Consider the following 13786-nt stretch of genomic DNA (forward strand, 5'->3'; position numbering starts at 1 on the left):
GTCACCAAGCAGTACGAACTCTGAGGATAAATGGGGGGCAATCAATTCACATATGGTGTCCAGGGCACAGCTGGGGGCTGAGGGGGGTCTGTAGCAAGCGGCAACAGTGAGAGACTTATTTCTGGAAAGGTGGATTTTTAGAAGTAGAAGCTCAAACTGTTTGGGCACAGACCTGGATAGTATGATAGAGCTCTGCAGGCTCTCTCTACAGTAGATTGCAACTCCACCCCCTTTGGTAGTTCTATCTAAATGGAAAATGTTATAGTTGGGGATGGATGACATGTCTGGTGAGTTTGCAGGCCATGGAAGGACTGGGACATTTTCAGCTTCCAGGAATTGTGTACAGATCCTTGCGACATGGGGCCGTGCATTATCATGCTGAAACATGAGGTGATGAATGGCACGACAATGGGCCTCAGGATCTCGTCACGGTAGCTCTGTGCATTCAAATTGCCAACAATAAAATGCAATTGTGTTTGTTGTCCATAGCTTATGCCTGCCCATACCATAACCCCACCGCCACCATGGGGGACTCTGTTCACAACGTTGACATCAGCAAACCGCTCGCCCACACATCTGTCATCTGCCCAGTACAGTTGAAACCAGGATTCATCCGTGGAGGGCACACTTCTCCAGCGTGCCAGTGGCCATCGAAGTTGAGCATTTGCCCACTGAAATCGGTTATGACGCCAAACTGCAGTCAGGTCAAGACCCTGGTGAGGACGACGAGCATGCAGATGAGCTTCCCTGAGACGGTTTCTGACAGTTTGTGCAGAAATTCTTCGCTTGTGCAAACCCACAGTTTCATCAGATGTCTGAGTGGCTGGTCTCAGACGATCCCGCAGGGGAAGAAGCCGGATGTGGAAGACCAGGGCTGGCGTGGTTACACGTGATCTGTGTTTGAGGCCAGTTGGATGTACTGCCAAATTCTCTAAAATGACGTTGGAGGTGGCTTATGGTAGAGAAATGAACATTCAATTCTCTGGCAACAGCTCTGATGGACATTCCTGCTGTCAGCATGCCAATTGAATGCTCCCTCAAAACTTGAGACATCTGTGGCATTGTGTTGTGTGACAAAACTGCACATTTTAGAGTGGCCTTTTATTGTCCTGTGTAATGATCTTGCTGTTTAATCAGCTTCTTGATATGCCACACCTGTCATGTGGATGGATTATCTTGGCAAAGGAGAAATGCTCATTAACAGGGACGTGCACAGAATTTGAGAGAAATAAGCTTTTTGTGCACATTGAGAAATTCTGGGATCTTTTATTTTCAGCTCATGAAACATGGGACCAACACTTTACATGTTGAGTTTATATTTTAGTTCAGTATATGACCTTTTGCCTATAGTACCTTTTCTCTGGCTTCAGCATGTTGTTTTCAGATTGACCACTTGAGGGGGCACTATTACCACTTTAGAAGAACAGGTCAAAACTGTTGACTTTCACAGAGCGTTTTATTTTGGGTGTTACAAGGATAATGTTTTACTATGGAAGAAGGATAATCTCACTAATTCACACAAAGCGCACACACTATGATGCTCAGGAGACAAATGACAGAAAACATTAACAGCTGCAAATATATGTGGAGTGGTCCATCATGCCAGCATTACAGTAAATAGTCAATATCACTTTGATCAAGACCGTGTCAAGCTTTTGAACTGTTTTTGAACTGAGTTTTCAAGTAGCAGATCCTAAAACCCAGGGTTGTATTCATTAGGCACCAAACTGAAGAAGGAAAAAAATGATGGAAACAGGAAAAGCTTGGTCTTAGTTTGCCATCGCAAAACGTTTTGCTACGGTGTGCACTAATGAACACGACCCAGGGCTACTCCTGAGGCTGGGGCCAGTCTGAGGCAGTGTGTATGAAGTCCTTCTTGTTGATAAGCTGTTATTTATAGCTGTTTGTGGTGCAGTTGGAGTGGCTCAGTACCAGGCATAGAGACACTAAAGATAAGAGGCTGTAGACTTTTAGGTCACTGGCCTAACGCTTTAACCACTAGGCTACCAGCCACCCACATCATATAGAAAACATTACATCACTCAAGACATTGTGCACTATACAAATGTACACTATAAAATGTGCAATGCTACAATAATTGTGTGTGTGTGTGTTTCAAAGTTTATTCTCCACGTCCACAGGATACAACAGGTGTAAAACAGTACAGTAAAATTATTACCTTGAGAGCTCTTACCCAACAATGCAGTGGTGGTAATAAATAATAATAATAATAATAATAATAATAATAATAATAATAATAATAATAATAATAATAATAATAATAGAAAATATAATTAAAAATAAAGTAAGAATTAAAACCACACAAGAACTATGATGAGAGTTAAAGAAACAGGAGAATGCAAGTGTATACAGGTCTGTGCCAGTACCTTATTAAACGTGCAGGGATACTGGGGTGGTTGAGGTGGGTTTATACATAAAAAGTGACTGGTAGTAGGATATACATGTAAACAGGACTGAAAAGTGACTGGTAGCAGGAATATATAAATACTTACGGTAATATACTAATGGTAATATATACATGTAAACAGGAGTAACAGTGAATAGTAATATAATAAATAGATAGATACTAATGTAATGGCAATCGATAATCAATGGACAGCAGCATAATGGAGTAATACATCTAATCAATAATCATTTTAGCAGCAGCGTCGGTTGTGTCTGCGTGGGTAGAGACCTGTGGATGGGCACAGAGTCAGATGGCTCAGAGTTACCTGATGTGGAAGAGTTCCATGTAGTCAGTGCCTTGCAAAAGTATTCAGCCCCATTGGTGTTTTTCCTATTTTGTTGCATTACAACCTGTAATTTAAATGGATTTTCATTTGGATTTCATGTAATGGACATATACAAAATAGTCCAAATTGGTGAAGTGAAATTAAAAAAATAACTTGTTTAAAATAAATCTAAAAAATAAATAACGGAAAAGTGGTGCGTGCATATGTATTCAGCCCCTTTGCTATGAAGCCCCTAAATAAGATATGGTGCAACCAATTTCCTTCAGAAGTCACATAATTAGTTAGATTGCACACAGGTTGACTATTTAAGTGTCACATGATCTCAGTATATATACACCTGTTCTGAAAGGCCCCAGAGTCTGCAACACCACTAAGCAAGGGTCACCACCAAGCAAGCGGCACCATGAAGACGTACACTCCACAGAGCTGGGCTTTACGGAATAGTGGCCAGAAAAAAGCCATTGCTTAAAGGAAAAATAAGCAAACACGTTTGGTGTTTGCCAAAAGGCATGTGGGAGACTCCCCAAACATATGGAAGAAGGTACTCTGGTCAGATGAGACTAAAATTGAGCTTTTTGGCCATCAAGGAAATCACTATGTCTGGCGCAAACCCAACACTTCATCACCCCGAGAACACCACCCCCACAGTGAAGCATGGTGGTGGCAGCATCATGCTGTGGGGATGTTTTTCATCGGCAGGGACTGGGAAACTGGTCAGAATTGAAGGAATGATGGAAGGCGCTAAATACAGGGAAATTCTTGAGGGAAACCTGTTTCAGTCTTCCAGATATTTGAGACTGGGGCGGAGGTTCACCTTCCAGCAGGACAATGACCCTAAGCATACTGCTAAAGCAACACTCACGTGGTTTAAGGGGAAACATTTAAATATCTTGGAATGGCCTCGTCAAAGCCCAGACCTCAATCCAATTGAGAATCTGTGGTATGACTTAAAGATTGCTGTACACCAGCGGAACCCATCCAACTTGAAGGAGCTGGAGCAGTTCTACCTTGAAGAATGGGCTAAAATCCCAGTGGCTAGATGTTCCAAGCTTATAGAGACATACATTTACGTCATTTAGCAGTCGCTCTTATCCAGAGCGACTTACAAATTTGTGCATTCACCCTATAGCCAGTGGGATAACCACTTTACAATTATTATTATTTATTTTAGGGGGGGGGGGTAGAAGGATTACTTTATCCTATCCCAGGTATTCCTTAAAGAGGTGGGGTTTCAAATGTCTCCGGAAGGTGGTGAGTGACTCCGCTGTCCTGGCGTCGTGAGGGAGCTTGTTCCACCATTGGGGTGCCAGAGCAGCGAACAGTTTTGACTGGGCTGAGCGGGAACTATGCTTCCGCAGAGGAAGGGGAGCCAGCAGGCCAGAGGTGGATGAACGCAATGCCCTCGTTTGGGTGTAGGGACTGATCAGAGCCTGAAGGTACAGAGGTGCCGTTCCCCTCACAGCTCCATAGGCAAGCACCATGGTCTTGTAACAGATGCGAGCTTCAACTGGAAGCCAGTGGAGTGTGCGGAGGAGCGGGGTGACGTGAGAGAACTTGGGAAGGTTGAACACCAGACGGGCTGCGGCATTCTGGATGAGTTGTAGGGGTTTAATGGCACAGGCAGGGAGCCCAGCCAACAGCGAGTTGCAGTAATCCAGACGGGAGATGACAAGTGCCTGGATTAGGACCTGTGCCGCTTCCTGTGTAAGGCAGGGTCGTACTCCGAATGTTGTAGAGCATGAACCTGCAGGATCGGGTCACCGCCTTGATGTTAGCGGAGAACGACAGGGTGTTGTCCAGGTTCACGCCAAGGCTCTTCGCACTCTGGGAGGAGGACACAATGGAGTTGTCAACCGTGATGGTGAGATCATGGAACGGGCAGTCCTTCCCCGGGAGGAAGAGCAGCTCCGTCTTGCCAAGGTTCAGCTTGAGGTGGTGATCCGTCATCCATACTGATATGTCTGCCAGACATGCAGAGATGCGATTCGCCACCTGGTTATCAGAAGGGGGAAAGGAGAAGATTAGTTGTGTATCGTCAGCGTAGCAATGATAGGAGAGGCCATGTGAGGATATGACAGAGCCAAGTGACTTGGTGTATAGGGAGAATAGGAGAGGGCTTAGAAATACCCCAAGAGACTTGCAGCTATAATTGCTGCAGAAGGTGGCTCTACAAAGTATATTCACGCTCAGGTTTTCTGTTTGTTTTGTCTTATTTCTTGTTTGTTTCACAATAAAACATATTTTGCATCTTCAAAGTGGTAGGCATGTTGTGTAAATCAAATGATACAAACCCCCAAAAAATCTATTTTAATTCCAGTTTGTAAGGCAACAAAATAGGAAAAATGCCAAGGGGGGTGAATACTTTCGCAAGCCACTGTAGTTCTGTGTTTTTCCCAGCCTCTGTTCTGGACTTAGGGACTGTGAAGAGACCACTGGTGGCATGTCTTGTGGGAGCTGTGTGTTAGCTGTTTGAACAGACAGTTCGGTGATTTCAACACGTCAATACCTCTCACAATTGCCACATTATTCATTACGAGATTTAGATGAGGTTTACGGTTTACCGGGGGATTTTTATTTATTTATAAATATAACGCTTATAGTTTTGAAATACACTACATGACCAAAAGTGTGTGGAAACATGCTTGTCGAACATCTCATTCCAAAATCATGAGCATTAAAATGGAGTTGGTCCCCCCTTTGCTGCTATAACAGCCTCCACTCTTCTGGGAAGGCTTTCCACTAGATGTTGGAACATTGCTGCGGGGACTTGCTTCCATTCAGCCACAAAGCATTAGTGAGGTCGAGGCACTGATGTTTGGCGATTAGGCCTGGCTTGCAGTCGGCGTTCCAATTCATCCCAAAGGTGATTGATGGGGTTGAGGTCAGGGCTCAGAGCTCTGGGCCGGACAATTTCATAAATGTGCCAAGTATTACGTCTGGTTGGTCCTCACTACACACAACAGACCAGCAAATATTCTTGAAGATGTAAACATAGGAATCGCTACAGAACCTCTTGTATGATCTCTCTTACACTATATATTAGGCCCAGCCTTTGGAACTTTGGTTTCCCTAGATATGGCTACTATATTATGATCACTACATCCGATGGGTGTGGAAACTGCTTTAGAGCAGACTTCTGCAGCATTAGTAAAGATGTGACCAATACATGTGGATGATTTCATTCATGTGCTGTTTGTAAATACCCTGGTAGGTTGACCGATAACCTGAACCAGATTGCATGCACTGGTTACAGTTTTGAAGCTTCTTCTTGAGTGGATAGCTTGGTGATACCCAGTCAATATTTAGGTCACCCAGAAAATATACCACTGTTGATATAACATACGTTATCAAGCATTTCACACACATTATCCAGATACTGACTGTTAGCATTCAGTGGTCTATAGAATGGGCAACCTGAGAAGTAGTAATAATTCATAACGATTTGTTTCCACAGCTTACAGGCATCGTACTTCAGGCTGCTAAGAGACTTCAAGTGAACGTGTTCGTTGAGAAGATTCCTGTGTTTAGGTAAGCAAAGACTTTTTGTAATTAATAAAGTGGCTACTTTTCTTTTTAAATTGACAATTCTGTGAACTGTCTTGTGCAAGTTTTAAATTGACACAATACCTGTTAGCAAAGGTGTCAGCTAGAGATGACGTGCAGGAGCTTGCAGGGATTTGTAGTTTTGTATGATGTCTACTTTGATGCTAATTAGCATGTTTTAATCTGAGAGTAAACAGAGCCGATTTATATTGATAAAAGTCACCTTATCATGTTTATCAAAACGTCACGCCAGGGTAACAGACCTTATTTTAAGTGTTTCTAGAAATTCCCTATGGGGAAAAATGAATGGTGGAAAAACGATTTGAAACCATTTCCATGTTTGACCGCTAGGTTTTATCGGTATTGTGACACCTCCACTGTGGGGCCTTATAGAAGGAAGCCTATAGGGGTGTAACGGTTCACCAAACCCATGGTTCGGTACATAATTGCGGTTTTGGTACAGAGGGGAAATTAAATGTTCAGCGTTCACAATGTTCCTTGCTTTGTCTGTTGTGAACGGATTGTTATGTTGGGCCTCAGGTTTCCACTCTGATGCTACGTTTATAACCATGTGTGTTTCCAGTTGTGAAGTCGTAAATACCATTTGGATGCATTCATGTGATTTGAACTCGTTGAGAAACGCTGATTGGCTAATGGCCAACCATAAACTAAAAGTACAGCTATCATGCTTGTAAACAAATTATAGAGTTCAAAAACCACATTAATAGATTGCTTTTTATAAAATGATGTTTTGTTGCATTTAACTGCTGAGAATTCTGTTATAAAGGCCATTTTCCTTAGTAGGTGACATCCGAGGTCACCATGTGGGATAAGTGGGTGCTCAGGATGATAGATGAGTTTACCAGTAGTAATTAGCAGTTTGAGGGCCATTTCAAGTGGATTTTCCCCAGTCTTACGTGGTAAATTCCCATTTCCTACTTTGTTACGAAAGCACCTCCTTCAGGGCCAGATGCGCACTTGTGACGTGTCTTTAGCACGGTACATTGACTGCTTTGATTTGTTTATATAGGGCGGGTACTACCTGTTTGCTGAAATGGGTGCAAGAGGGAAGTTCGTAACGTGGCTCGAGCACTTTCACAAGGTGCTGAAACCCCCAAAAATGGGCGCATGTCCGTGGCAATAAACCAAAAACTATTTAAAAAATATATATAAACATAGCCTACCTATTGCTCTTGTAATTTCTTTGGGCCAGTCAGAATCAGTTGCCAAGGGCTGCTTGAACGCAGAGGGGAGACGATGTTGTTTCTTTGCGTTTCTGTCTCGCTCTGGTATACTGGGGTGATGTCGGCGTAAATGTGTCAACTTGAGGTGTTGGCAGCTGCATAGGCTATTCTCGTTGTGCGTGGCGACATACTGTTAACGTTTTATCCACAACTCTGTCCATCGCCGTTGTAATCTACTGGGAAGCCAACATTTTCCCAAACTGGAGATTTAAACGATGATGAAGGATCCTCCCATTCTGGTTTATCGACCACATCCCATCTTACAGAACTAGTTCCCGGCTGCGCCTCACAAAAGGACGGTTTGAAATGCACCAGTTAAGATTAGAGTTTTGATTCTGAGCATAGGCTCTAGTTCAGGGATCAACTAGATTCAACCGTGGGACTATTTGTTTCTTGAGCGGATGGTCAGCGGGCCGGAACATAATTACAAATCATTTGTAGACAGCAAATTGGCCGCAAGAAGCCCAAACAGATATAATATTTTATTAAAACATAATAATGTCAAACCGTGCTTACATTTGCATACAATCACAAACAGTACATCTCTCTCTTATGCGTGGGAATACTTTGGAACAGATTTCCAAAACGGAAAATCACTTGGAGCTGATTTGTTGGTGTTTTTACAATCTTTTATGTCCAACAATGAAACATTTTTTTAAATAAAATGACCTGCGGGCCGCCAGTTGGGGAAACCCTGCGGTAGTTGTTTTAACGGAATAGCCTGGAATGTTTTTTTTTTTTTAGCTCAGATTTACTCAAAAGGGCATAGGCCTACAACTCAGTGTAGGCAGAGCCTATTGACCTTTGTTTCATTTTGTAAATAGAATTCTTTGATGTATTCAATGGGGTTCGCAGTGAGGACCGTACAGTGGTCCAGTACTGAATACCCATAGAAACCTGCTATCTCAGCGTTCTGAACAGCGTTTGTGATCCCTGCTGTTTATGAGATATAATCGCCTGTAAGATGAGAAACAGTTTAATGACATGGTCCGGTACTTTCGCGACTAAAAGTATTTTTTAAACCTACGGCTTTGGGCTGGATGTGTCCAATGTGTATTTCATACATGCATAATCTATGAGCAGAATTACTGGCTTGAAGCTGTGCCGTACAATTTTCTCTACATTTCCACGTGGCCCAGCCCCCTTGCAAATTGAGTTCTAGCCAATGAACTTCAGCCCCTCTAATTTGAGTGACAGCTAGCAAGAGGCCTGTCCAGCGTTATCCAATGAGGTTACAGGGCGGGCCCAACGGAGGGAGAGAGAGAGAGAGAGAGAGACGTGACGTAGTATGCAATTTTCGGGGACCACTTTTGGCTTCTTTCAGAACTACTGGCTAAAAAGTATACAAAAGTAGCAGAGAATCTCTTTAATTATGAAGTATTCCTAATAATCTATTCTCAGCTCTGTTTATCTTTGTAGAGAGAGAAGTGAAACTTGTCTGGCAGAGGTCGTCCTCAGCTGCTGTGGCCAAACTTAGTGATCAGTTACACTGTTTAAACACACCTAGTTAGCTAGCTACAGCCGATTCTGTGTGTGTCTGTGGGCGAGGCAGCAGGTGTGTGTGTGTGTGTGTGTGTGTGTGTGTGTTGCCAAGTGCAGTTGATGCAACAGATGGACTTTTGATAGAGGAGAGAGTGAGGAAGTAAATATATCCCAGATTACGTGACAGTGTTGGAAACTATTGACTCCAGCCTCCCAACGTACAAGAAACAACAGGATGTTTTAAATGCCATATTAGTAGAAAATGATGAGCGACATGACCCCAATTTGACCCCAGAAAGACCGCAAAGGAACCTGCAAGGTAGCATTTAGTTGTACATTTGTATACCATGTGTATCCTGTACATACGGAACTAGATTTTAACATTGAGCATGACTGGAAGATCTGTGGTTGCGATTTGCGCTACCGGGATATGATTAAACCAACTGCCGCCTTAGTGAGGTGGTGGTTTCTCTTTGAGTATGAGCTAACACCCCCCCCCCCCACCTATTGACTGTGTATAGATAAGTCACGTATGCATACCAGAAAGCATACTCAACATTTTAACAAGATGTGGGGTCAGAATATTAGACCCTGGCTGAGTGATGTAGTTTTATTCAAGCAGCCTAAATATTAGACCCTGGCTGAGTGATGTAGTTTTTATTCAAACAGCCTAAATATTAGACCCTGGCTGAGGGATGTAGTTTTATTCAAACCTTTTGAGATGTAGCCTAAATATTAGACCCTGGCTGAGTGATGTAGTTTTTATTCAAACCTTTTGAGATGTAGCCTAAATATTAGACCATGGCTGAGTGATGTAGTTTTTATTCAAACCTTTTGAGATGTAGCCTAAATATTAGACCCTGGCTGAGTGATGTAGTTTTATTCAAGCAGCCCAAATATTAAAGATGCACTATGCAGAAATTGCTCCGCCATTTCCTGGTTGCTACAATTCTAATAGTTTGCCGAATTTCAGTTTGTGACAAAACAAGCAAGTATAGTGTAGAGAATCATTGTATCATCGAAACCGCTGTGAAATATATTTTCCATAACTAAAATTATTGTATTTTCAGCTGGTGCACAAAACCGAAAGTAAAAATAAATAAAAAAAACTTAAGAATGGGAAGCATAGAAATAGCGCACATAGAACAGATCTACCGCTTCTTAGACTTGCTTTGAATGAGAATGACAGATCTATAACACACATTTCTCTGTGAATTTGATCGGGTCGCCCAAAAAGTTATATATTGCAAGCTTCAACAAATAGGGCACCACAGTTCTCTGTAATAATAATGATATAATACTTTGGTTATATTTGTCCTATTTCACACATGTACAATGTATTTATATACACGTTTGATTTGGAAATGTGTTTTTGGAATATACCAAATCCCTGTGAAACACCCTTGGAGAGTGGGGTCACAGCCAGGGTCAGCCATTATCAATGGCGACCTTGGAGCAGTGCCTTGCTCAAGGGCATATTGACAGATTTTTCACCTTGTCAGCTCTGGGATTTGAATTTGCGACCTTTCAGTTACTGGCTCAACACTCTAATGGCCAGGCCCCTTGCCACCTGCAATACACCCCCAGCATGCTTACACAAGCTTCCTGTTGGTAGTCCCTTCAGACAATCAATAAAAGTGATATGGTCAGGTGTTTTTCTCCAACCACATAACATTACAACAGTCATCAGACTACAATTTATAGCCTTATTAGAGACTGACTGTGAGGAGTCTGTCTGAAGTAGAACTGTTAATGTATTAATTACGCTGTCGTTGTAACTCCATTGCTGACCTTTGCTCAGTCAAAACGCATCAACATCTGACATGGTCCCCAGGGTGTCTGATATGCACTATGGCTCTGCCCTTCACACCTTTTCTTACATCATTTACTGTGATGATGACTTGATATGCATGTCTTGGTTGCATCATCATGTGGATCCTGTTAGCTCTGATGTCCACCAGACCTGGGTTCAATTACGATTTTTAAAGTATTTTTTAAATACATTTTAGCTTTTATTTTTGGATTGTCAGGCGGGCAGGGGTTTGAGACTCTCTTCTAATGGTTCCATTGCACCAGGCAAGCTCAATCAAGCCAAGCTAGTATAGTATTTGAACCCAGGCCTGGTCACCATGCCCTCATCTGACCTTATCGTTCTCATAGTTCATTTTTCTCATTCGTTCGTCACTGAATTAGGTAATTAGCTAATTTATTTGTTTTAGGACTGAGTTAATTGGGTTTCTTTATGAAACAAAACAGCCATTTGTTGTCCTCAGTCCTGCTGGTCTAACTATGACCAGATTTTCAGGTTAGTTCAGGTTACATTTATTTCCATGCATGAGATTGTGTGTGTGTCCACTTCGAGCGGTGGGCGCAGAGAAAGGTTGGTATGACTTGGATCAGTTTCAGTGGTGTAACGTAACATCGTACTGCTCAATTGCTGGTCGGCACATGAAATATGGGAAAATTGAGAATGGGGCTTGGAATGGCTTGCTGACGATGTGATGTTGGCAGGCTTCATCTTGTTCAGAGCACAAACACACCACACTATAATAGTGTATTAATTGAGCGGTTTAAAATGTAAATGGGTAACAAGTAGGCTTGGGTGGTACCCAGATTTTCATATAGTCATACCGTCCTTCTCTTATCCCGGGATTTAGCATATTACCGGCATAGCACACAAGGGGGCGCTAAAAAACGCAAGAAAAGCCCATTGGGCCTCTATTACCAAAAATGCTACCAAAATTACACAGACGCTGTTAGCAAATCCAGCTCATAAAGTTATACATGCATAGCTAGTGGCAACCGAATGTTATTTTCGGTGAGTGTGGACATTTTACAAGTGAAAGTGAACGAGGTAAATTGTGCAAATGAACAAAGTTGTGATGCATGCTTTTCTGAAGGAAGAGCAGCATGTGAACACGGAGCGGAGGGGAGGAGAACGGAGGAGGGGAAAAACGCTAGTAGGAAGCACAGGGACAAAATGGCAGCTGTACAGAACTCATCCAGAGCTCTTTGACTTCTGGCAGAAAGCCGTTATAAGATATCTGATGGCCAACATTTAGTAGTGAATTGCATACTCATGTGCACCGCACAACAGAGACTCACTGATAGATATAGAACGCTATGGACTCACCAACAGAGACTCACTGATAGATATACAGTAGAACGCTATGGACTCACCAACAGAGACTCACTGATAGATATACAGTAGAACGCTATGGACTCACCAACAGAGACTCACTGATAGATATAGAACGCTATGGACTCACCAACAGAGACTCACTGATAGATATAGAACGCTATGGACTCACCAGCAGAGACTCACTGATAGATATAGCACACTATGGACTCACCAACAGAGACTCACTGATAGATATACAGTAGAACGCTATGGACTCACCAACAGAGACTCACTGATAGATATACAGTAGAACGCTATGGACTCACCAGCAGAGACTCACTGATAGATATAGAACGCTATGGACTCACCAACAGAGACTCACTGATAGATATACAGTAGAACGCTATGGACTCACCAGCAGAGACTCACTGATAGATATAGAACGCTATGGACTCACCAACAGAGACTCACTGATAGATATACAGTAGAACGCTATGGACTCACCAGCAGAGACTCACTGATAGATATAGAACGCTATGGACTCACCAGCAGAGACTCACTGATAGATATACAGTAGAACGCTATGGACTCACCAACAGAGACTCACTGATAGATATAGAACACTATGGACTCACCAGCAGAGACTCACTGATAGATATACAGTAGAACGCGCAGAGATTGTAAAGAACACTATGGACTCACCAACAGAGACTCACTGATAGATATAGAACACTATGGACTCACCAACAGAGACTCACTGATAGATATAGAACGCTATGGACTCACCAACAGAGACTCACTGATAGATATAGAACACTATGGACTCACCAACAGAGACTCACTGATAGATATAGAACGCTATGGACTCACCAACAGAGACTCACTGATAGATATAGAACACTATGGACTCACCAACAGAGACTCACTGATAGATATAGAACACTATGGACTCACCAACAGAGACTCACTGATAGATATAGAACGCTATGGACTCACCAACAGAGACTCACTGATAGATATAGAACGCTATGGACTCACCAACAGAGACTCACTGATAGATATAGAACGCTATGGACTCACCAACAGAGACTCACTGATAGATATAGAACGCTATGGACTCACCAACAGAGACTCACTGATAGATATAGAACGCTATGGACTCACCAGCAGAGACTCACTGATATATATAGAACGCTATGGACTCACCAACAGAGACTCACTGATAGATATACAGTAGAACACTATGGACTCACCAGCAGAGACTCACTGATAGATATAGAACGCTATGGACTCACCAACAGAGACTCACTGATAGATATAGAACGCTATGGACTCACCAACAGAGACTCACTGATAGATATACAGTAGAACACTATGGACTCACCAGCAGAGACTCACTGATAGATATAGAACGCTATGGACTCACCAACAGAGACTCACTGATAGATATCAGAGAACACTATGGACTCACCAACAGAGACTCACTGATAGAATACAGTAGAACAGCTATGGACTCACCAGCAGAGACTCACTGATAGATATAGAACGCTATGGACTCACCAACAGAGACTCACTGATAGATAGTAGAACGCTATGGACTCACCAACAGAGACTCACTGATAGATATAGTAGAACGCTATGGA

General features: G+C 42.6%; 1 protein-coding gene across 1 annotated transcript in view; it reads left to right on the plus strand.

Annotated features, from left to right (window-relative positions):
* scarb2c (scavenger receptor class B, member 2c) overlaps nt 1-13786 on the plus strand; it is a 41052-nt gene that overhangs the window by 16631 nt on the left and 10635 nt on the right. Inside the window, exon 9 of the mRNA XM_041885325.2 lies at nt 6208-6281. Within this exon, the coding sequence (XP_041741259.2) occupies nt 6208-6281 (74 nt within the window). The remainder of the gene's footprint in view (nt 1-6207; nt 6282-13786) is intronic.

The sequence above is a fragment of the Coregonus clupeaformis genome, chromosome 9, assembly GCF_020615455.1.
Source record: "Coregonus clupeaformis isolate EN_2021a chromosome 9, ASM2061545v1, whole genome shotgun sequence".
Lineage (NCBI taxonomy): Eukaryota > Metazoa > Chordata > Actinopteri > Salmoniformes > Salmonidae > Coregonus > Coregonus clupeaformis.